Source organism: Drosophila hydei, unplaced genomic scaffold (genome assembly GCF_003285905.1).
Source record: "Drosophila hydei strain 15085-1641.00,03,60 unplaced genomic scaffold, DhydRS2 tig00008130-arrow-arrow-pilon, whole genome shotgun sequence".
Taxonomy (NCBI): Eukaryota; Metazoa; Arthropoda; class Insecta; order Diptera; family Drosophilidae; genus Drosophila; species Drosophila hydei.
Window position 1 is genome coordinate 1,579,374 of NW_022045839.1, and position 26,094 is coordinate 1,605,467.

At 37.1% G+C, this 26,094-nt stretch overlaps 3 protein-coding genes and 4 non-coding genes across 18 annotated transcripts; 4 read left to right on the plus strand and 3 right to left on the minus strand.

The window, feature by feature from the left end:
* Positions 1-275: 275 nt before the first annotated feature.
* On the plus strand, positions 276-26,031 carry LOC111598025 (probable phospholipid-transporting ATPase IA). Of its 12 annotated transcripts, none has more exons than XM_023313039.2 (12): positions 276-603; positions 1,977-2,502; positions 16,601-16,727; positions 16,906-17,089; positions 17,159-17,319; positions 17,413-17,610; positions 17,939-19,310; positions 19,422-20,228; positions 20,318-20,571; positions 20,638-20,736; positions 24,345-24,376; positions 25,725-26,031. In XM_023313039.2, exons 1-12 carry the CDS (start codon positions 526-528, stop codon positions 25,820-25,822), a joined length of 3,936 nt encoding a protein of 1,311 aa, XP_023168807.2. In that variant the 5' UTR covers positions 276-525; the 3' UTR covers positions 25,823-26,031. The 12 variants fall into 12 exon arrangements, with proteins under 12 accessions (XP_023168807.2, XP_023168806.2, XP_023168814.2 ...); XM_023313038.2 differs by lacking the exon at positions 24,345-24,376 and adding an exon at positions 25,275-25,357; XM_023313046.2 differs by lacking the exon at positions 24,345-24,376.
* On the minus strand, positions 861-934 carry Trnai-aau. Its single transcript has one exon. It is a non-coding gene; the product is annotated as a tRNA-Ile (tRNA).
* LOC111598026 (trypsin alpha-3) lies at positions 3,390-4,486 on the minus strand. The gene has a single exon (XM_023313049.2). It carries the CDS (start codon positions 4,469-4,471, stop codon positions 3,587-3,589), a length of 885 nt encoding a protein of 294 aa, XP_023168817.2. The 5' UTR covers positions 4,472-4,486; the 3' UTR covers positions 3,390-3,586.
* On the minus strand, positions 6,597-6,670 carry Trnai-aau. The gene has a single exon. It is a non-coding gene; the product is annotated as a tRNA-Ile (tRNA).
* On the plus strand, positions 7,123-7,245 carry Trnal-caa. Its single transcript has 2 exons — positions 7,123-7,160; positions 7,201-7,245. It is a non-coding gene; the product is annotated as a tRNA-Leu (tRNA).
* Trnan-guu lies at positions 7,432-7,505 on the plus strand. The gene has a single exon. It is a non-coding gene; the product is annotated as a tRNA-Asn (tRNA).
* On the plus strand, positions 15,755-16,448 carry LOC115483431 (protein D2). The gene has a single exon (XM_030225398.1). The coding sequence runs from the start codon at positions 15,837-15,839 to the stop codon at positions 16,398-16,400; it is 564 nt and encodes a 187-aa protein (XP_030081258.1). The 5' UTR covers positions 15,755-15,836; the 3' UTR covers positions 16,401-16,448.
* Positions 26,032-26,094: the final 63 nt, after the last annotated feature.

A 26,094-nucleotide genomic window follows, 5' to 3' on the forward strand; every position in this document is an offset into this window, starting at 1 on the left:
ATATGTAGCCCTGGTATAATCAGAGTCGCTGTTAGACAGCTGTTATCTATAAATAAGGTTCTATAATTTAAATTAAAAAAACTACAAAACAAAAGATTTGGATAATATATTGGCACACAATTAATTTCCTTAAAATGTATTTTAAAAATAAGTCTTATTGGTTTGAAGCAGGTAACAGCAACTGCTCGTCGTTATTAACAGGAAAATGTTATCTTACGCTTTTTATTAATTAGTCTGTCTTTGCGTCTCGCGGTTGCAACCGTGTGTTTGTTTTTATTTGCTTGGTTTACTCTTATCAACAATTATTAAACAATAACAATATTTGTGTGTGAGTGTATAGATAATTCCAACAATTCCAACCATGCATTAGATACAAAGACAACCTACAGTTTGATTTTTATATTTTGTTTGTGAGGGTTTGTGAGTTCCTTTTTTTGTACTCGTCCACACCAGTTGCTCAAATATCTGCGCATATCTGAAGCCCCTCACATACTCACATGGTGTCCCGTTACCAGCTACAAGAAGATGCCGATGCACAGACAACTGCACCAAGGCAAAATCGTCGTCGTTCACGCCCCGAATCTGCCGGCCTCTTGCAATCACGTAAGTAAATATTAGCAATACGTATTCGCAATCACGTAAGTAAGTAAACATTAGGCATACAAAATATATTCACATGAATCATAAGTTAGAATGAATAGTGTTTCCATTTAGAAGAAATGTTTCTAATTTGAATGGTATATGCTACAACAATATTGATAAGATTGGAAGAGTGGTGTGTGCTATTTATAAGATAGACACGTATGCCTTAAACTGTTAGTACGGCATTGTTTATAACAAAAAAAATTTAAAAAAATTATTGGCCCATGGGGGGATCGAACCCGCGACCTTCGCGTTATTAGCACGACGCTCTAACCAGCTGAGCTAATGGGCCATGTTGCTAGCTGTTGTCTAAATGTCGCATATGTAGTAAATGCTTAGCGTTTGTTTATATGAATGAAAATAAATTTGTAGCTTTTATCGACTTAACATGCAGTGGAAATCAATAAATATTTATTATTTAATTTTATTTATGTACTAAAATATTTAGCTTCACTTGCTTTTGTTTTGATTTTCTAACTCATTTTATTGCTAGCTTTCGGCTTCGCTGTAGTTGACAACTTTCACTTCGGCTTTCGTTCGTGGACAGCGAAGGACATTTTATTGAATGTCTTTTTTTGTTTTTGTTTTTCGCTTGCCTTGGCTTTGCTTGGTTTGGCTTGGCTTGGCTTTGACAGTTGGCTTTCGGCTCTCGCACGTTATGGACGCGTATTTGTGGTACGGCGGCAGGGCTACGGCAAATAGAAGTTATTTGGGCGAAAATCAGAACAGCGCATCTCTAGTTATGTAGATATAGATACGCGTATATATCACTAACTATATCATAATTGGCCTTAACTTTAATTAATTAATGTATTTAATTGTGCGATAATTGGGAACTTGTGCATTTACGTGATGAAAACTTAGCAGCTGCATAGCTAATGAAAACGTGTGCCTTTAGGAAAATCAACAAATCTGATTGTTGATGCATATATACCACACTATATATATACATAAACTGTATAGTAGATTTGCTGTCAGCGAGAACTGCATATGCGTGACGGCCAAATAACTATGTGTGTTTTAAGTGCTATAAATTTTTGATGTACAACTTGCAATGGTTAGAGAGACAAAATAAGTAGAAATTTTAGACGGGCCGAGCTGTGGCTGGCTGGCAGTTGTTTAGGTTCTCAGAGACATGTCCTTAGCGCTCTAAGTTCAAGGCTTGAGCTTGGGTTAAAGACCTTATATAACTGTGAATATGTTCTAATTAAATAAACTGAATAGCTAACTGCTTTAAAAGGTGCCTTGCTCTATACGCTATACGCACATATACCTGCTAAGTGCCTTGGCTTTCTAAGCCCTCACCTCTAACGAATATGTCTGGCTGTTATCAGCGCCAGAGCTTGGAGCTGCAAGCCAAACACTCGCCGAGCATTTCCGTGGAGCTAAATAGGACCAATACGACAGCCAGCTGCAATCCCAGCCAGCGACGGCGACAGCAGCGCGCTTCACTGCATCGCCAGGAGTCCTGGTTTCGACACTCGATGCCGCCAGCCATCAACCGAGATTTCGAATCGCTGGAGCATCTGCAGACGCAGGACACGGGCAACGGCCTCGATGAGCAGCTGGCAGCCTCGTTGAGCGGCAAGCTGCCCGTGCTCAGCCACACGAGCATCCATCTGAACAGTGCCAATAGCAATCTGGGATTCATTGACTCCGACACACCCAACACGCCGATCACTCCGCCGTCCAGCTCCGTGGCGGGCACCCTCTCCTCCTGTCAGCCGCCAGCCGAGCCCGGCTCTCGGCACAGATCGTCGCGTAATCGCAAGGACTCACGTGCCTCCATCCTGTCCAATGCGGCACGCGGCCTACGCATGACCACTTCATTCCTACGTCGCAAACGCAAGGAATACGAAGGTGAGTGACCTGTACCCAAGGCGCTTGAAGTACGAATAAGAAGTTCTCATAAAGCTCTAAGCAATTTGTTTTGTGTTCTTATCTTAAGAGGCAATGTTCCCGCATCAAATCTGAGAGTTTTATAATTATTTATAAATTTTGTAGCCAAGTGAATCATATTTTATATAACAAGTTGTCGATAAACAAAAATTAACTAAAATACAAAAGCTTTTATTCATCTTTAACTATTGGGTAGGAGTTGAGAACGCAGGGAGCATCCTCTACTTAACCCTGACATAAGTTTGTTTGAATGAACCACTGAACTGGTTCCGTGAGTCAGCTATTGAACTAAGCTGGTTCAATGGAAAGGATTCAATAATGATAATGATCATTTCATAGTTGTTGTGTTTATACGCCTGATCAGTGCCAATATCATTATCATCATCAGTTTGATCATTAACCAGTCTCAATGATCATAGACGAAGCTCAACGAAAGTAAAGTGAGCATATTAGCTTTGTATATTAAGTAAATTGAATGTAAATAGAAGTAGACCTAGAGACAGTTGAAAATTATTGAATGACAAAGGGGCGGAGAGACTGACAAGGCTTGATCAACTGATTAAGATGATTGCAGCTGATTAAGAATATATATACTTCATATCATGCTTGCCTACTACTGCCTGCCCTTATAATAGAAGCGCTGAATTGTTTCCCAGTCAGCGTATACTAAGTAAATATATTTTTAATGAGAGCTACCCGACTAGCAGTTGCCCTGCATGCCAAGAAGTACTTCCTATTTGTAACTCAAGTGATTTCCCTTCATTAACTCGTCAAATTAAAGGCGAAATCTCAGCTAAGACCCCGTCGGGTTTCCCCTCTCTCTCCCAACTTTTCAGCATTTTACAGCACTGTTTTGGTAATGCTCTCTTAAATTTATTGGTTAATTGCAAGTCTAGGATATAGTTATAAACTATAAGCCCAGCTCAATAAGCACTTGGCTACAACATCATCCGGCTAAGAGGTCATCATCAAACCCGTCCGGAACGATTTGACCACTTAAATACCGAATATTTAATTGCTTAATCTAAAATCAGCTTTGTTTAAGCTAAATTGTCTGCTCCGTTTGGCTGATCCAATCGCGTAGCTCCGCCACATTCGCATAGACGCCCGGATATTTGGGCTGGGCGCAGTTTGTGCCCCATGAAACGATGCCGACCAGCTTGCCGCCGGATACAAGGGGTCCGCCGGAGTCGCCCTGGCAGGCATCCTTGTTGTTCGCCGAGGCACAGATCATAGTCTGCTTGATCTTGGAGCCATAGCTATAGCTGCCACTGGCGCACTCCGAGCGGCCCACAATGCTGGTATTGATATAGAGCAGAACTGCGGAATTGGTGCCCTGGTATTTGGTGGAGCCCCAGCCGGAGCAGGTGGCAGCGGCGCCATGTTGCGGCGTGCTGCTGGCCAAGCCAATCGTATTGATGGTCCTGCTCAATGTCAGCTTCGTCTTCAATCTGACCAAACCAATGTCGTTCATTTTGGCACTCGCGTCGTATCCGCTGTGCGCCTTATAGGCCGTGACGCTGGCGAGAATGCCGCCAGAGTACTTGGCCGTGGAGCCAGCTCTAATGCGCAAATTGGCCACAGTGAGGCCATCCTTGAGCAGACAGTGGGCGGCGGTTACAACCAGATTTTGCCCAATTAGGCTGCCGCCACAGTAGTGGGCGCCCGAGCGCTGCAGCGAAACCTGCCAAGGATGCGCGCCAAGTGCAGCCGGTGAGCCGCCCACAATGCGTCCATCCAGCTGCGGCTCCAGGCCCAAGGGTCGTACAGCTCCATTGGCCAAGGCCAGCAGCGAGCTGAGCACTACAATTGAGGTCTTCACAAACATTTCGATTCGTGTCTTGTGTTCCAGTCTTTGGCCTAGCTCCGCTTTATATAGACCCAACGGCTGCAGCTGGCCTGTCGACAGATATCGATGCACACTTCGCATTACTATTTACAATATCGCCATAAATTTACGTAGCTGTAAACCGAGTAAGCCTTCTACTCGAGACCTCCGCAGTTCCAGTCAGGGGCATGGCTGCAGCCATATTTCGTAAATTCTCCTGCGTCATTCAGACCCCAGGGAAAATCTGCCCTAATGATATTATACGGTCTCCCGATCTCATTATATATTACAGCTACTCTTTTTGATTTCTCCTATCAGCTAGCATTATCTTGCGCTGCTTATATGGCCCATAATCCATCCGGCTGCACTTGGGGCTTTTGCCCATTGTAAATATCGGCAAAATGCATAAACAAACTTTTGCGTCAAATTGTTTAAAAAATGAAGAGGAATACATAATATCTGATAAAGGTGTTTTCAAATATCAAAATTCAAATTATCTAAATAAAAGTCCTTATCGATATGGAACTTTACTGCTTATTTTGTAGGCAAATCTAAAGCTTTCGCGTGGGACTGTGGCTATACGCTGTGCTATAGCTTAAGAGCTAGAGTCTTATGATACAAGAGACCTTGTCTAAACTGGTGCTTTTCCACGCCCGCAATATATAGGTCAAACTATAGAGTTTTCCGAAGGTCTACGTACGATAATATCATGGAAAACCTCTCTTAGTTTCAGTTGTATTTTGGTATATGGTACATGTTAGGCATGCTCGCTTTCTCTCTCTCTCTCTCTCTCTCTCTCTCTCTCTCTCTCTCTCTCTCCCTCTCTCTCTCTCTCTTCCTCTCTCTCCATAATACCATATATTGTAGTACTCTTAAGTGATATAGTAGACTGGCCGTAGATACCTTATTGCACAGCTTTTCCATTTAAGTAACTATAGAGAAGCTCTTCAAGGTGTGCCTACGATATGACATAGTGCTTTGAGGCTGGCTAAGTGCTTAAGAGAACGCTCCAGCGATAAATTTTCTTGATGACACCTTTTAAAATCGTAATCGATAGCTAAGCAAATCCATAAACTGATTACACAACAACTTTTGGAACTAGAAAACGGTACTTTATTGAGACACTGGTCGACTGTCACGTCGTCCATTAAAACGTTTTCAGCTTCCGGGCAGGTTTTATCGTCCGTTTGCCTACTCCCGTTTATTACGTCATATAAAATAAATAGATAAATATGTTTTGAAACTGTGCGACGGTTCTTTTACTTTCGATGGATAGACATTTCACTTAGCTGCTCGTCACTTAGACCCTGAAAATAAGCGAATTGATTATGATTGGAATTGAAAATAGAGACTAATGCAAGGCAGAAGCTACCCAATCATCATCATTTGGATAGAAGCACGGCATCTCTTCCATTTGCAAATTTTCTGTATAAATGTGATAGTCGACGAATCGATTGAAAGTTACTTGTTTTTTGGTAATTTTTGATTCGTTTCCTTTAATTTCATCCTTAGACGCATCCTTGAGCGAGAGTATAGACTTTTGGCAGAGGCTTTTATCCAACTTTGATGAGGTTGCGTTCATTTTGCCTGTGTACTTTTTGGATTTAAATAGAAAACAAATTTGAATGTTACATTAGAAATACAACTGCTTACTCTGTGAAGGGAAAAACTAAGGATGTGTTGATGAATAGATGTATTTATGTATACGTAGTCCTTGCTTGACTTTAAAACTAATTAAAACCATTAGCTCTAGGGCTGTGCCATCTTTGATAGATAAGAAACTAAGTGGCACTGGGCCTAGTCAGCTCTGAGATCATCAAATGCCTCAGCATAAGCGCACTTACTTGGATTTCTCTTACTTGATTTCGCAATAACATCATCCACATGGGGGTTGGGACCTTCTATCCTAATGTGTATTACTAGGTTGTGATTGTGCCTGCGGATACGGTGACATTTTCCATTCATTGCTAAAAAGCTTTTCACTCTAAATTGTTTCATGTCCAGCATATAATATCTTTCCGTAGTCTTAACGACTTGGTTTCCCGGGGATTACCGCTGTTTTAAAAATCAATGAAAATTTCTTCACGTGTGTGGCCGCGTTTGTGTCCTCCTCCTATCTCTCTCACTCTCTGTATTCTCAGTACATTTGCGAGCAATAAAAAACTGCTTCATACATTCACTTCAGATACCTTGAAAAAGTTGTAGACAAATTAAAAAAAAAATCAACTGGCCCATGGGGGGATCGAACCCGCGACCTTCGCGTTATTAGCACGACGCTCTAACCAGCTGAGCTAATGGGCCGATATAAATTTGCAGGCAAATATACCATATGACTGATTTAACACACATAAAAGAAAAACTTTTAGTTTTTTGTCGCAGTTACACGGAAATATAAACATTAAGTTGTAATATAATAATAATATATGCATAAAAATGTGTCAACTTAAGTTATTTATATATAAATTGATAAAAGGATAAATTTAGATTAAAAAATAATAATAATTTTCAAATATAGTAGAAAATAATATTAATAATAATAAATAATGATAATAATATTTAAAATAGATTATGCATATTTAAATATAACATTAATATATATAACGAAAAAAATTTTGTAAATATAACGTCAATAACATTAGTAAAAATCTACTTGTGCGACGAGCAAGCTTTTAAATATGTATACCATAGTATTTCGCTACTACTACATTCGGTTCTCACGTATAAGTTTCATTTACGACATGCTTCATCCAAGTGTCAGGATGGCCGAGCGGTCTAAGGCGCCAGACTCAAGATTATAAATCTTGCCTCTCAAACAGAGGTTTGTATGAGCGTTCTGGTCCTCTCTGAGGGCGTGGGTTCGAATCCCACTTCTGACAAATACTTTTTTTATAAATTTATATTTTTAACAATTATTTTTTACGACGATAAACTTATAATTTTTTTTATAAAGAGTACTGTTTAAATATTTTAACAAAACATTTCTGAATAATACACGATATGCAAGTACGTAACTACTTACAACACATATACTAAATTATATTGTATCTGGCAGTTCAACAAGTGCCTCCGTGGCGCAATCGGTTAGCGCGTTCGGCTGTTAACCGAAAGGTTGGTGGTTCGAGTCCACCCGGGGGCGGCTAAAACTTTTTTTTATTAGTATTAAATTTATAATTACATGTACAACCTTAAATTTGTGAGGCGCTTGCAAAAATAGCGGAACCAAACGTATTTTTGCTTTTCTAAAGTAATATTTATATATTGTGACATTAATATTAGACCTTAACAGTGGAATAACAGCAGCAGGCAATAATTTTAAATCCACTAAATGTAATGTGGTGGGTTCGTGAGGTTGATATTTTTGCGCCACTTTTGTTAGTGGTGAAATCACAATTCAGGTGGTAGCCTCTGCTATGTTTTAGCGCTATTCAACATATGCATATGTGAAGTACTCTCTCGCTCACGCACGCATAGGTTAGTCGCTGGCGGCTTTTATTCAGTTGCTTTCGAAACCCACGCGCGCACACTACGTGGATCGACTGAGTTGCTAAAAGAATCTCGTTGAGATAAATTGCTTTGAATAATGTATCGTGTTAGTAGCACTACATATTTGGAATAGCATATTGTGGAATAATGCCCGGAAGCATATCCGTCTTTGAATATATTCTGAATTTAAATGCAGAGTGAATAGTCATTGAAGAAGAAAAACGGCAAAGGTGGATAATAGAAGTTAACGAAAACTGTTATTCACACATCACATATACAACGTGCACATGTGCATTAGTATTGGCAAAATTAAAAAGTAGTTGCGGCTTAACGGTGGCTTCTTATGCGCCACGTCTTAAATACAAAAGTGTGCGTATAAATGTGTTAGTGCTTGAATAAGTTAAATCCATGACCAATCTAATGTTGATTCAATGAAATACATACATATATATACATGTGTGCATGCATGGCTAATAAATGTGTGTTTACATATATTTGAGATGGTGTAGGTTGGCGCCTTCTCTATTAATTCTGCTTTATTCTGCGAAACACCTTATACTCTCTGTGTGTTGTGTGTATGTGTGTGTGAGTGTCGCGCTCTCTTGCTCTCTCTCTCTCTCTCTCATTTGTCAACGGCAATTGTCTTGTTTTGTATTTCTCGCGGTTATTTCTTTGCCATTGTTGCATTATTGTAATTGTACTTTTTCTCATACACACACATGCATACACATGGTTTGTGATTGTGTGTGTGTACAGAAATGTTGTTCAAACTAGTTTCCTCGTGTTTTATTATTTTTTCGGACTCTGTTTTAAATAATATCGCCTACCCCTTTTTATCAAGTGTTCCGCTTTCAATCTCTATTTGTTAATTTTTTTGTTATTGTTTTCTTTTTCCTGCAATTTCATTGCAAACCTTCTGGCTGCATTTCAGTTGATATTTTGTAAATTTTGAAAGAAGTGAAATTTATTTCGCGCAGTTTTTAATAAAAAAAAATATGTTTAATATTTACTATGCAGAAAGTAAACACAAATTACGCTCGGAAGGTAAAATATAGCTGTCATTTTTTACTGGTAATAAAATGCATAAAAGTAAATATTGTCATAGAATAAACTTAGATAAATATATATATATTTATATATATATATTTATATGTTTTTCAATTTATTTATACATTGGTTACGTACGAATTTCAAAATAAATACAAAAATAAATAAAACGTCATTATTTTTATATTATACAAATAGGCCAAAAACAAATATAAATAATACATGTTCGTTTCATTTTTATGTAAGCAAACGAAAGTATTTCTAATTTCTATAATGAAATTTAGAACATATTTTGCAATTCCGATATTCACTAGTTTTTGTCACTGTCGTTTAACCCGTATATTACATGTTTCCTCTAGAGAACTTGGACTTTAGATCTGAATTCTTTTGAAATACCTCAAGAGATTTGTACTTTTACATTCCACTTGCTTACTCCACTAATTTAATTTGTTTTCTGATTTTTTATATTTATTTGTTTTCTCTACAAATTTGGTATACTTTGAAAGTATTTAACATCTTTTACCTTTCACTTGCTTTCTCTATGCATATAAAAAGCTCCCTGCTTATTCCTTCCCTTTGTTTTAGAGATTTTAAATCCTGTGTTCGATATTTTTCCGAGTTTTATGTTAAATTTGTTTCCTCTAGGGATGTGAGAGCTTTAGATCATCTTCAAGTCGTTTTAGATCTTGTAAAAGATATTTTAGTACTTACTTTGTTAGCATGGCATAAAAGTTGCGTTTAATTGGATTTTGACTTTAGCCTGATTTTCTGCTAAATTTATCTATACAAACAAATCTGTTATTTGTATTCAGCTTTAATCATGTTGCTATAGTATGTTATATAACTTAACTATTCGATATAATTTTCGATAAGTCGTTTCCGTCCACTGTGCAAATAGCGTGGCCGCCTTTGACCAGCCATCTACTCAATTATTGTTCGTTGGACAATAATTTCGTATTGATTCGTTTTTTACAATTACTTTCTATGCGATTGTATTTGGTATTGAGATACTTATACATATAAAAATACATATATATATACATACATGCGTATATATGTATGTATATTTTGGGACCTTGCAGTCAGTCAAAGTTTTGTCACACTTTTGTATGTGTATTTCCATGCAAATTATTTCATTTCAAAGTGATGACTTTATTTACCTAAAGTGCCCCTATTTGAAAAACCTTAGAAAAGGCGTTGGCTTGCCATAAAAGGCATAACAAGATATTATACGTTTCCATTCTTAATTGAGTGTGCTGTAGTATACATATATAACACCTGTACCTAAATAATAAATATATAAATGCCAGATGAATATTTACATTAGGGTTCATAAGACGTTCAATTTAACTGTTAACTCGTAAGAAGTAGTAAATAGTTCATATGAATCACGCTCGCTTATAAGCATTATATAAATTCAGATTGGACTAACAAGGAAAAAGATCTGAATAAAAAGATAAGACTAGCTTTGTGGAGAATAGAACTACGAACTTAATAAAATTCTAATCACAATTCTAAATCCTACTATATATAATTGAGCAAATGAACAGTTCATAAACTAGTTAATCAATTTAAATGAGTATTTCCAACTGTAAATGCATATGAGTTTGTTTAACATCATTTTTAATTTTTTAGTTCATGAACTAGTTCAAAAGTAACTGAAATAAAATGGGCTGGAAATTAAAATTGTTAATTTATAAGCTAATTCATGAACTTGTTCATCTGCAATTGTCAATATATAAAGTTGTCGAACCAGTCACAGCTAACTGATAATTTGAATCAACAAATAAAATGATTCATTTGTGAAGTTGTTCACGAACTTTCTCATTATGAATTGTCAACTTACATTTATATATGAATTTGTTGAACCAGTTAACGAACTGTGTCGGTCATAGCCAACTGATAAGATGATTCATTTGTGAACTTGTTCACTGTGAACTGTCAACATGCATTTACATACGAATGTTACTATAGGCTGGCCTTTGTTGTTGTGCTTTCGCAACGCTGTCGTGCTAACTGTTTGTACAAGTGTTGACTGTACAGGTACACCTGTGCTATATATGCTAGATATACTATATACGATGCAATATACTATATACACAATGAGCTGTGCTGCTGTGAACTATGTCATTTATCGTTAACTGATTGAGTGAGTCAACTTGAAGGTATTTTGGTTTTTGTTTTTGTTTTTGTTTTTGTTTAAGCTTCGCAAATGTTTGAAGCCATTTGTTTTGTTAAGTTTAAATTAACTACTTGTAAACCCCATTAGAAACCAGAATTTGAAATATTTTTAGTTGTTTAGTTGTTTTTGTTTTTGTTTTTCAAACAGAATCCACAAGTAAAAATGTTTGGAATGAATCCAAAATATATATTATTTGATGCTGTTATTTATAGAAACCGAATAAAAACACGAAGCCAATTTTATTTTGTCTGTCTATACGTTCTGGTCTGCTATCTGGATAGAGCTCTATATAGTATATGTATATTTCGGTATTTTTGGATTTCTTTTCAAGTTAACAAAGCAAAAAAATGACTCGTAATTATTTTCCTTTTCATGATAGCTATACGATGTATATATGTATATATTTTTATACACTTGGCCTTCCAATAGGACAAATGTCATCCTCTAATTACAGAAACCTACGACGTTGAGTGCCTACTTTAATATTTATGATCAATTTTCGTCAGGGAAGAAAACTAAGTTAGGGCTACTACGCTTAGCTACTCTGCTATTGATGTATTCTCTGTAATTTAGCACACGGAACTGAAGAACTACGGCTAACTTGTGCTTTATATAGTGTATTACACTACACGACAAAGATTTTGGCAAAGGCATAGCGCGATTAGACTGCAGAAGAATATGTAGATGTGAATTTTATGATTCACGTCTGACAAAATGTAACTCAGAGCATTAAAACCTGATGATTTGATGATCTTTAGAACTAGAACGTAAAGCTGAAAGATTTCCGAGTGACATCAACTGAAAGAAAAGTTTGTTCTATAATATATATTGGCTTTACATTCTACCGACATAATGCTTTTATAATATATATCACATATCACTAATGAGGCCTTTATAAAAACTTGTATTTTGTTCAATAGTGTTATTAATACTTGACGTTGTTTAAGGGAATGTTAGTTATTGTCTATGGAATGTTAGTTCTTAACTAATTTTAAATCGAATTGGTTTTCATCATATCTATACTATGAAGTCATAATTAGATATATGCTTTATGAACAATCAAGAATGAAACATTCAAAATACATATACATATTTAATATATATCTATATATAGTATAGCTCATCCGATTCAGACATTTGCTTTTACCACCTTTCATTTCAATTTCTATGAATTAATATTCGAATTCTAAGTATATGTCTCATAATTAGTAGCAGGTAAATTGCATTTAACCAGCAGCTGTGCCAGTTAAGCTAATTACAGCTAAACAAAAGTTTATTTGTTCTAAGAAAAGAACAGTTACTGCAGTTGACTGTGTGAAGTCTGATTAAATTTCCATTATTTTTCAAAGTATTAAATTTAAGCATTTTCATTAAAGTTCGAGTGAGTTTGAATTCGCTTAATTATACCTGAGTATTTGTGTACTTTGGCTGTTTACTGTAGTCAAGGTGCACACGCTAAAGGCCAGATCCTAACTCGGGCTAGCACCAACGCTTTTTACTGTTCCCTCTACATACCTGGCGTGGACACACGCAAATTAAGGTGTTTACTTATGATTTGTGAATGACTGAGCGACAGGTGAACACCGTTGTGTGTGGGTGAGCGACTGTGTGTGTTTGTTTATTTCCTTGTTATATGTTTTAGAGAAGGTCGTTGACTTGGTAAGGCGTTGCCTACCTGTGTGTCTTTTATCATATCTAATGAATTTCCATTCATAAAATCAATATTCGATGTGTGAATAATTAGTTGAGAACTTGAATAAAACGGCTTAATTGAAGGCAGCTCCGGAAGGACACTCAAAATGTTCAATCGAATTGAAAGTTAAATCAAAAGTATAATCAAAATTTCTTTTCAACTGTAAAGAACTAAAAAGTGATATATGTGAAGAATCATGTCAACATGACAGATCCCAATAGGAATTATAATCCGAATCGTGATCCAAATCCAAATAATACCAATGGCAATCACAAGTCAAGAAATGGTGCACCACAAGCGGAGTCAGCTAGCTGCTCTACTAGAGTCAATCCCGCCTACGATTCCGGTTCCGGTTCCGGTTCGGGCAGAAGATTTCAACTGCCTCCGGCCTGGGCAACGATGCCGGAGAAATTCCAATTGTGGTGCCAGGACTGCCTGCGCCGGCTGAGAGGTGAAGCCTTGAGGCACACAGCGACGACAAGACCCACAAGCTTTGCACCGGATGCCGGCACAAACACCGGAGAGACCGACGAGCACGCAGTCCACTATGTGGAGAACAGCAGCGAAAGTATCACCGAAGCCGATGGCGCCACTGCCCCACGGCCACTGCCAAAGAGGGAGGGGGAGAAATGTGAATGGCTCTCGAACGTCAAAAGCCATATCGTGGAGAAAATATTCAAGAGGAAGCGCAAATGTAAAGGTGTTTATTCTTTTTACATTACTATAACCCTATATCATATGTCATATATATATTTCAATCTGAGCCTAAGATATTTCAATTTATAGAGTGAGTAAATCACAGAAATGTGAAGCTATTTATCTTTATTATCTGGTTTATATATCTCAGCTATATTAATGCTATTCTTCAGAATGTTGTGAATTGCACTGCAATTGCAATTTCTATATATATCTAGATTTCTTTGTTTTGGATTGTAATCTTATCTGAAAGAGCAAACGACATTTAATAATGCATATTGCAGATAGTTTGTAAATATAATACATGCACAGGTATATATATATATACAGACATATATAAAGAGTCTGAAAAGTATATTATCAAACTACCCTCGTATGTATGTCAATTTAGCTGTCTATGAATCTAAATGTCTGTCTTGCTGACATGCTAATTGCTATCTTATCCTTTTACAAACTATTTAACTTAAGGCCAGCCAAGTTATAAACTGCTATACATATATAAATGAGTATATATCATATATATATATATATATGCTAACATATATGACAACTGCTGGTCGAATACGTCCATCTATGGCCCCACACTATTCAGCTTTAAATCGTTATTGTTCCCTTGCGGCTGTGAAATGCACTCAAGGGAAGTTACTTTAGCCAGATATCCAAATATGAAAGAGTTCCAAGTTGTAGTGCTTAGCTTTTGAGATACCCTGTAAAAGCTATGCAACTTTTTCGTTTCACTTTAGACTACACAAAAACTGAACTCAAAGAAAAACTTAGCAAAAAGTATGGCATCTTATATATTATATTATAGTATAGATAATATAAAAGTAATGTTACTGGGCATATGGTATATATTTAACGAATATATAATAATATGAGAGATATATTAGAAATTGTTAGATATATAATAAGTCAGGTAGCTGCCGATTGCATATACCCCTTTTGTTTGATGTTGAGCTTAGGGTAAGCCATATTTCAATGGGTCTGCGACACACAGCCCAAAGGACACAAATCAGAGCGTTGAAATCGCCGTTCCCTCCTGCCTCTGCCACTGCCACAGCCCGTGCCCCGTTCCCTGTACCCCGTTTTCCCTACTTGCTTCTAACTCTGCATTTGGTTTGCTGTGCGTTATGCTTCGACCCTGAGTGCCTGGCAATATTTGCTCATTATGGCCTACCTGGGCCAATTCGAACGGCATCTGAAGTTTGGGGGCGCCACCCCGTGGCAAACGACGCTCTCTCGCATTGTATTCAGTCGCACAGTCAAGCTGCAAGAGCGCACAACACGCAGCACGCAGCAAACAAAAAACAGAAGGACAAGAAAAACTGGGGCAACAATTTGTTGAAATATTCGAAATGTGTTAAAAAGTTTTTTGGGGAAATTTTGATTTGTTTTTTGTTTTCGGCAAGTGTTAAGTGCTGTCCTCCGGTGTTAAGTGCAACAAATTGTGGCACAGTCCTAGTCTACTATCGTGTGCATCACGTGGCATACAGCTGCGTTCAATGTGTGACAAATCGATAATGCGCACTTTTTGACGCACTTTGATAAAAGAGTTTCCAAATTGCTCGAAATTGACCGAAGTTGAAGCTATTTACTGATTAGTGTCAGATCAAATGTCTATAGAGTGTATCGTATATAGTATATATATCTATATAAACTATTCATGTTGTTAGCAAAATGTCAAAGTTGAAGCGAGTTGAGCAAGTTATTCTGGCATTTGTACGAAATGTGGCCAAAATTAAGAGCGCAAGCGCTGGCTCCGGCTTCGTGAAGATATTGCAACGCCTATTTGCCACGCCCACTTGTGGCTTACCAACAACAGCAGCAGCAGCAGCAGCAGCAGAGTAGAGCTATAAAACATACAACCTGGAGGGCATATTGAGAGCAAAGTCAGCCAGCAGCAGGGAGAGCATCGCCTTTCAGGCGGTTGGCTCAGGCATCGACGAGCACTACGTGGCAGATGGAACGGATCAGGAATCAATAGAGACGGCTGCAACTGAACTAATTGGCGACCTCAACGACGATTCTAATCGTTTTTTAAATTTGAAAAAACGTCCACTTCGACGACGCAGACTATCGGGCAGGCCGTGCAGCAGACGTTGGGGCAGAATGAACTTCCGCAACGTCTATAGAGCGCTGCGTATACGCTGGAGTCGTAAGTTGAACTCAAGATCTTTCGTAAATCAATACCAAAAACGAAGGGAAATATTCTGAAGAGAATATATATATAATTTATATTAAAAGTCCACCTACGTAAAATATCTGTATGTACGTAATTATATATATATAAAATAGCAGTAACCTTGTGGAGCTAGCTTATACGAGCTCAAAAATCCGGTACGGATTTTCAAAATTCCAAAATCAGAATGTTTGTCACCTGCCCCGTGGTAGCTCCGGTTATTCAACTGGGCAAACAGATGAAAGAGCATGGAATCATACCAGACGTGGTTACCTGCATTCCGGAGTATGTGGTCAGCATATTATATCCATGCGAAATTACTGTCTCGCCTGGCTGCCATCTGACCCCATTCCAGGTGAGGCGTGAGCCAATTATTCGTTGGATGGCCGATCCGCACAAGTTCTATACGCTGGCCTTGATCGATCCGGATGCACCAAGCCGTGCCAAGCCCACGTATCGCGAATGGCTCCATTGGCTCGTTGGCAATATACCTGGCTGCGATGTGGTCCGTGGCCAGCAGATTGTGGAATACATTGGCAGTCGTCCGCCCGCAGAGACGGGCAAACATCGTTACGTATTCGTGGTATTCAAGCAGCTTTGTGAAGTGGACTTTGACGAAAGCTATATACCTCGGGCCACCTACGACGGCAGACCCTGCTTTAGCCTCCGGCGATTTGCCAAAAAGTATGCCCTAGGCAATCCCGTAGCACTTAATTTTTTCTTTGCCAAATGGGAAAATGATTTGCATTGAGTCCCTTTATATTCTGTGTTTGCGTAGGTGACAATAAAACTCGGATTGATACAAAATAGCTGGGTGCTTGATATATGAAAGCGTTTCAAATGATTGATTGAACTGAAGTCTGATCGATGAGTAATACTCTTCGAGCTAGACCTTTAGGCTTTTATGTCTAAAATGAATTTTCGATTAAGTTTCGGACTCTTTTCTTGTAGATGATGATGAAGAGCCTCCGAACTTTGGCAGTTACGCGTCGACTGACGACGAGAAACGCATCATTGTGCTGAATGGGTCGCAGCCAACAAAATATTGCAATAACCGAATATCAACGGCTAAATATAAGTGAGTAATTGGAATGGGCATCGATTATCAGGAGTAATGTCCATACGTATTCATTTGCCTATGCGCTATGCGCTATTTAAGTGACATGGCTTACTCTGATAAGATACGATCTAAGCCTATGTTTGTGGTAAACTAATTGATTAATAAATGCTGCCCTTTTCTATTTTTTCGTACACAGTGTCCTCACCTTTATACCGTCGTTTCTCTTTGAGCAATTTCGACGATATTCCAATATATTTTTCTTACTAATTGCATTATTACAACAAATTCCGGATGTATCGCCAACGGGTCGCTACACCACACTGGTGCCACTCGTATTTATACTCTCAGTAAGCGCCATTAAGGAAATTATTGAGGATGTAGTAAGTAATTAAATACAATAATCGGTTATATATGACATATATTTATATAAATATTTAATATCTTTACAGAAACGACATCGTGCTGATAATGAAATTAACCATCGCTTGATTGAACGGCTAGAAAATGGCGCTTGGACCACTGTACGGTGGTCCGAGCTGACAGTTGGGGACATTATAAAGGTGGTCATCGATACATTCTTTCCTGCCGACTTAATATTGCTATCGTCTAGGTGAGTACCGATTGGATAACATGCCAAGCATTGGGCTCACCAACTGCTATGGTAAACGAACCACTACTAAACAATTTATCGAATCTGTTGCAGTGAACCGCAGGGTATGTGTTTCATTGAAACTGCAAATCTGGATGGAGAGACAAATTTGAAGATTCGCCAAGGTATGACGTCGACAGCCAAATTATTGGACACAAAAGACTTGACGCAATTACAGGGAAAAATCGAATGTGAACTGCCGAATCGGCTGTTGTACGAGTTTAATGGTGTGCTCAAGGAGTATGGCAAACCGTAAGTAATTCGGTTTAGAAATTTAAATTGTGAACTGTGAGTCATTCGCTAGTTCAGTTCAGTTCAACAGCTCGTGATCGATGCGTACTATCGAGTCCTTTATGAACAATTGAACTAAATGAACTTCGGTTTAGAAATTTAAATTGTGAACTGTGAGTCATTCGCTAGTTCAGTTCAGTTCAACAGCTCGTGATCGATGCATACTATCGAATCCTTTGTGAACAATTGAACTAAATTAACTTTTATGAACATAGTCCGTTTAAATATATCGCTGACTAATTCTGTATTATGAACTATATTTAATATTAAAGAAAAATTCATATTTTAGGTTGGTTCCTTTGGGCAATGATCAGGTGCTGCAGCGCGGTGCCATGCTGAGGAACACGGCTTGGATATTTGGCGTCGTCATCTACTCCGGACATGAAACGAAACTGATGAAGAACTCAACATCTGCCCCGCTTAAGCGTTCGACTGTTGATAAGCTGACCAATACACAGATTTTGATGCTGTTCATGATATTGATCACACTCTGCATAACGAGTGGATTGTGCAATTTGTTTTGGACGCAAAAACATTCCATAACGGATTGGTATCTGGGCATTGGAGATTTCGTGAGCTTGAGTCTCGGCTACAATCTGTTGACCTTTTTTATTTTGTACAACAATTTGATACCCATTTCGTTGCAAGTGACTTTGGAGCTGGTGCGTTTTCTGCAGGCGATCTTCATTAACTATGACATCGAGATGTATCACGAGGAATCGAATATGCCAGCTAGTGCACGCACCTCGAATCTCAATGAGGAGTTGGGCCTGATCAAGTACATTTTCTCGGACAAGACGGGCACATTAACGCGGAATGTAATGGAGTTCAAGAAATGTTCCATTGCCAAGCGCATTTATCAAACGGAGCACACACCCGAGCAATCAGAGTTGGTACAGAATATATTGCGAAAGCACGAATCCTCTAGGGACATAGAGGAGTTTCTCGTCTTGTTATCCGTGTGCCATACGGTTATACCAGAGAAAAAGGAGGATGGCAGCATTATTTACCATGCCGCCAGTCCAGATGAACGAGCTTTAGTCGATGGAGCTCGCAAGTTTGGCTACATTTTTGATACACGCACGCCAGAATATGTGGAGATAAATGCTTTGGGCAAGCGACTGCGTTACGAAGTCCTGAATGTCCTAGAATTTACGTCGTCAAGGAAACGCATGTCGATCATAGTACGTACGCCCGGGGGACGAATTAAGCTCTTTACCAAAGGTGCCGATTCGGTTATATACGAACGTCTCTCTCCCAGAGATCAATCGTATCGAGAGTCAACGTTGCAGCATTTAGAAGAGTTTGCCTCGGAAGGTTTGCGTACGCTTTGTCTGGCCGTGGCGGATATTGATGATGAAGTTTATGAGGAATGGACGCAGACACATCACAAGGCATCGATCGCATTGCAGTATAGGGAAAGCAAGCTGGAAGACTCTTGTAACCTAATTGAGACCAATTTACGTCTGTTGGGTGCAACGGCTATTGAGGATAAGCTACAGGAAGGCGTGCCAGAGACAATTGCCGCTCTACTCGAAGCTGGCATATACATTTGGGTGCTAACGGGCGATAAGCAGGAGACGGCCATCAACATTGGCTACTCCTGCAAATTAATCTCACACAACATGGACATCCTCATACTCAATGAGGGCAGTTTGGACGTAAGTTAGAGACCTGATTAGATAAAATATTTTAGGAAATTCATCTGGTTTCCAATAATCCAATAATAATACATATGTAATACATCAGTAATAATCAACTTTCTATTGTAGGCCACACGAGATGCTGTGCTGCGACATGTGGACGAATTCAAGACCACCTCGACCAAGGATGCAAATGTGGCGCTGGTCATCGATGGTAAAACATTGAAGTATGCCCTGACCTGTGATCTGCGAGGTGATTTTCAGGAGCTTTGCCTCGTGTGTCGTGTCGTCATCTGTTGCCGCGTGTCACCCATCCAAAAAGCCGAAGTTGTTGACATGGTCACACAGAGCACGAAAGCCGTAACCTTGGCTATTGGAGACGGCGCCAACGATGTGGCTATGATTCAGAAAGCAAGCGTGGGCATTGGCATTTCAGGCGTTGAGGGTTTGCAAGCGGCCTGCGCCTCCGACTATTCAATTGCCCAGTTTCGATTTTTGCGTCGTCTCATTCTCGTTCATGGCGCCTGGAATTATGCGCGAATCAGCAAGCTAATCCTCTACAGTTTCTATAAAAATGTATGCTTATATGTGATTGAGCTCTGGTTCGCCCTATACTCTGGCTGGTCAGGTCAAATTCTGTTCGAACGCTGGACCATTGGTCTGTACAACGTTGTCTTCACGGCCATGCCACCATTTGCAATTGGACTCTTTGAGAAGTTCTGTACGGCAGAAACAATGCTTAAGTATCCGCTGCTCTACAAGCCCTCACAGAATGCCAAACTCTTCAATGTACGCGTGTTTTGGATTTGGATCTTCAATGCCCTGCTACACTCTGTGTTTCTCTTCTGGCTGCCACTGTGCGCCTTCGAGACGGAAGCGATTTGGTCCGACGGCAAGACTAGCGATTATCTGATGCTCGGCAACATGGTCTACACGGTGAGTTACTGTCGGGCGTACAGAGGAGAGAGGATTTTCCATGCTAAAGGATGTCAGTAAAATGAGCTATATTGTTTATTCTTTTTCAGTATGTAATTGTGACTGTTTGCTTGAAAGCGGGCTTAATTACCAGCTCATGGACTTGGCTAACGCATGCCGCCATTTGGGGATCGATTCTGCTCTGGTTCTTGTTTGTGGTGATCTATAGTCATATCTGGCCATCGTTGAATTTTGCGAGTAACTTTGCTGGAATGGACAGTCAGCTGCTGTCGACGCCTGTATTTTGGCTGGCTTTAATTCTGGTACCCATTACCAGTCTGCTGATCGATGTCATCTGCAAGCTGTACGTATAAGCAATTTTAGTTATGGACCAGATGTATTTGATATATATATTTTCATTTGCTTTTAGCATACATAATACCGTATTCAAAACTCTGACGGATGCTGTACGTGAGTCGGAGATACAGCGTAATGATCCGTCACAGGTGATGGAAGAGTCGCGCTCCTCGTAAGTATTCCGCTTAAAGACAGACATAGAGATAGAGCGAGACTATCTGCTCTGTATATGTACACTACGTATTTTGCATTATTTCTGGATTTATTTTCCTATACAATTGGTTAAACTATTTATCTGGCAAAAAGAAAAAAAAAAAGCGAAAAACAAAAATATGCTACTACGTTTTCAATTTGAATTGTTGCGCATCTTAAGTAGAGTTAATTTTGATTTGAAGCAATTCTATTTCCTTTACTTTATTAAGCACGGATCGCTCATATAGTTGTCTATATAATTGCAATTCGTTGTGATCCGTGCTTTATTTTTGCATTTTTCGTTTTGTATTTGTATTTGTATTTTGCACCAACTTGTGAAGCTAATCAGCAATGAGTTAATTTTGCATTTAATTAGTCACCCAATTTAATTAATATATTAGTCACATATTGTCTAACTGTTTATCTCTTAGTTTAAATGAAACCCACCTTAACTCTTAGCGCAAGTTCTACATTTGTTTCACTTAACAAACCACACGAAAGTTCTGAAAACTAGTTGGCTCTAACGATAACTAATACCCTTTAAATTTAAAACATATACACAACGGTAAACATAACATACAATTTATTATTGGAAAACCAAATAGTTATATATGAAAAAGAAATGATTCTGAAACATTTTTTTACTTTTCACAAAGTAAAAACAAATTTGTGTTGAACTTTAGCAAAAGCATTTGATCTAGTCAGAACACCTTCTACACCTGTTTACAGGGTATACAGCAACACGATTCTATAATTAAGTATTAGTTCTTATACACGAAGAAACAACACAGCACAGGGCATTAAATTACAAGTAGTTTCTTGTTCGCAACAAAAAACACAAGACATTTGCATATTTCTATCATTGAGTATATGTATATATATTTATATGTTTGTATATATATATATATATATGGTAGCAAAAATTGTTTGAAATTGAAATTAAAATTACGTATTTTATTTAGTCATGAATTAAAATTGTGTGTATTTTAATTTAGTAGCAAAATGTGCATTTAATCAAAAGCAAAAACAACTAAGAATGTTGCAGTCGGGCATAATCGACTGCATAATACTCGTTCACGCTATAAAAACTGTTTGCCTCTATATAAATATAGTTTTCTGATGTACAATATTATTTATTGAGCAGCTCAGCTCAAACGTATTCCAATTCTAATGTGCGCCTATTCCTGATATTTTGATGTATAAAAATGTATATAGCAAACTTCAAAACTCTCTAGTTTTGATATATACTTAAGATTATATTGTGATGCTTTTCAATGGACGTGAATAGAGCATTTATGATTTCTTGTATAGTAGTTGAATTTTGAACTTCTATACATATATATCTTACCCCCAATGGGGTTAGCTTTATATCCTTACGTGAATATATATTCCAAGTTTCAAATCTCTATAGACAAACCAAAATGCTCTTTTGTCCCTGCGTGAACGTGTAGAACATATCGAAACACTTCAAATTTATTAGCGGGCAAAATTGCAAATATAAATATAGATATCGAGTTGACTATTGTAATATTATTTATCTTATTAGCAACAATCAAATTTGAAATTCAAAATAGAAAAACCAAGAAATGTAATTCTCTCTATCCTCTATCCTTTATTAACTCACATATACACACACCCATACATACACACACATACACACACACATACGCATACATACATATATAAAATAATTCAAATCATGTTTGATCTGTAACAAACATGTGAATTTATGCATATTCATTGTTAACAAATCCTAAACTCCCTCATGCCAAATCCACAAAAATTGTTCGACTGCGTTAAAAAAAAGGGAATATCGTTTTAAGCATGATTTGGACCAGAGATCGAGTACGAAAAGGCAGCAATCTCAGGCGAGATACTTCAATTCAAGGCAGAGTGTAGAATTTTCAGCTCGTCATCTACGTGTCGAGCACCTGGATTTCGATGAGGATCTGGATAGCAGGGATCAGCAACGTGAATTCTATAGACGCCGACAGCGCTGGCAGGGCAGTGAGATTCTGCACATGTAGCTAGAAGAAGCTGGGAGGAGAGCAAGTTCCTGTGTCTCTATATACCATATATGTATATAATATTTGTGATTTTAATGACATCAATTGAAATAAATATATATAAAATTATATACATGTTATAGACTAAGTGCTCATCAAATTGATATAGAATTCTATGTGTGTATATATATATGCTCAGGGCATGCCAAGCCATATCCATTATATATCAATCAATCAGTCAATAATAAAGAAAACACTGTAGTATTCTTACATATATATAGATATATAGGATCATCTCTGTACAGATGCAAGTCTTAAAATTGATCCAACTGTGATAATGATTACTGTAGTTAAATGAATGTTTTCAAAGAATTGCAATTTATTTCATATTTCACGTTGTTTATATCTTAAGTCAATTGTACTACGCTTAACTTCAAAGAGAAATCAAAAAAGGAAAGATGAAGAAATCATTCCATAAACTAAAACTAAACCCACGTCTAAATGAATGTACAAAAGTGGAAGAAAACTTGTATGTAAACCAGTTAACAAGAACTTTAATTTAAGCTCAACTATTCCAGTCTCCATTGTTGTTGTTACACCCTGAACCACTTGAAAACAAATATATGTATGTAGACTAAGGCTGAGCCAGACATGTGCGTCTATCTGTTTTGTCTATATGTGTGATATAAGTTTATTATAAAAAGAAAGTGCTATTTTACTATACTTAAACATGGAACATTTCCTATGTTTTGGACACGTACCCATTTGGGCAAACTAATTATAAATTGTTAATAATCGAGTTGAGGATCATAGGCTACATACATATGTTACAAATTGAATCATGAGCACACTTTAAGCACCGATGTTATTCTATAAATGAAGCAGCATGAGCACAGCATCTTTATGCATAAAGACAGCTCGCCACTTGGTTCAGGGTATTTGCTAGTCGAGCACTGCCGACTAGAGCAATCATATTTGTTTTTCAATATTGTTAATTTGTGAAATATTTAAAAATATATATATATACATACAAATATATAGTCTCTTAAGTAAATCTATATGCCATCCCTTCTAACCTACCTATGCAATTAATAACTGTTTAAAACCCAAGGATATTCCAATCAGAACATCTATTAAATACTTATAGAATAAAGTTCAAGTTAACAAAAAGCAAAATTTCTAATTGTTTTGAAGCTATTCAAATAGCAATTAAATAAAATATATAATATTTATATATACAAATGTATGTCAAATATATGTTTATTCTAACTAAAATAGCAGCTGATGCATTAGTTTTCATCAACTTGCATGCAGTTTAATGAATACCCTACAACATTTTTGAATCCCACTAACAGAACAAATCAGTTTGGCACAATATTTGACAAAAAAAAAATGAAAAAATGTCGAAAATGTTTTGCACCTTTTTTGATTTTCTATATTTTCTGTATAATCACACAAAGAGCAATTTATTTTTTGTGTTTTATATAATAAAATATCTATGCAATCTATATGAATATCAATATATTATATATATATATATTTTCTTGTGTGTGTGTGTGTGTTTCTGTGTGTGTGCGCGCAGTACTATGTATGCCTTGGGATCAATTATTCGGTGTAAGTAATACATGAATCAAATGTATATTACAAAAAAAAACCTAAATACCAAATACATAAATATAAATGTACACATACCTATATTGCGAGGGTAGTTCAAAAGATTGCAGTGCCTAACATACTTAAATGAAATTGGACATAAATTTACTAAAGTTTTATTTAAATTTAACATTCTTGAGATTCGTGTGCAAAGTTTTCAGACTACCCTCGCATAACGATAACATTCAAGTCGAACCCATAATCATAGACAGTCACAAAACACCCATTCATCCGAGCAGGCCCCGAAAACAACTGTTGCAATTAGAGGGTATCAAATAGTTAGTGTTAGGCAAACGGTATAACAGCACAGATTTTGTAAAATATACAAATGAATAAATAATACGTATTTTAAGGTCGCTTTCGCATTGCATGTTTTTGTTCTCAAATATATTTCTTTGGTTAACTAATATTGAAAAAAAAAAAAGAAAACAAAAATCTTTTTAAAAACAATTTTGCATGTCCCATAAAAATTTGTCACATTTGATTGTAGATTTTTTATTGCTCTCCAACAGCCGCTCACAATTATCTTTTTTTTTTTAACTGTATGTAGATGCTAACAATTCAAAATGAAAATTAATAAAAAAACAATTATTTTGCCTTACAAAAAATTAATAAAATTGTGAAAAGCAAAAATTGCATAACTTATTAAACCACACAAATAGAATCCTAAAATGAAATATTTTTTTAATTATTCAAAATCCAAAAAAAAAGTTGGAAGACTGAGCAATTCGAAATATTTAACATTAATTTTTATGCTAATTTCCATAACTTAAAAATGTTCGAAAAACTAAGAGTTTTATATCCCACTTAAACCCAACTAAAAAATCAAAATCCCAAAAAAAAACAATTAATTCTACAGATTTACTGAAACGGCGAGATTGCTACGAAATGTTTTCACCCGTCGTGCCAACACAAGAGTCGAAACGGAACTAGAATTATCGCGTGAGTACAAACCATATACCAAAAGAACTGTGAATCAGATGCAGCGAAATGTCCCCGAGGTGCTATTAGTGCAGGCCAAACAGGGTTTGGGCAGTACTTCATTTTTTAATGGGCTAGTTAAAGGCATATATACAGACATATAAGTCAAGTGTATAGTAACATATACCTGTACATATATATCCATGGTTATCAGCTGTAGTGTATCAAAAGGTCAATAAAGGAAATGACATTTGATTTTATATTTCATTTCATCCACACGCTCATTAAAAACGAAATACCCTTTCCCCATCCCATACACGAACAACATATAATTACCATATCTGATATCTATATAACATTTTTCTACATTATTTTTCTACCCATACAGATGGCTATGCATTTTCGCAAGAGGAAGGCGGTGCTGTACCTCAATCTATAGTTATACGGGCTTATGACACGAATTTGCCGAAGCCAGAGGGCAATTGAAGAGCGAAAAAGGAAGATCGAGATATATATATGGATATATACATCAGCTATTGTATTTATGGCTATGAAACACCTTCAATTTACAGCAGCTAATGTGTGTTAAAAGGGCCAAAGAATAAAATCATTTAGAATAATAAACAGAAAAAAAAAATGAAATAAAATTTTAATGGAAATACTTTTGTGAAACATACATACACACATTTTTTCTGGTATTAATTCATCAAAGATATTCTAAATGTGTCTTACATTAATAATATTTTAATTTATATATG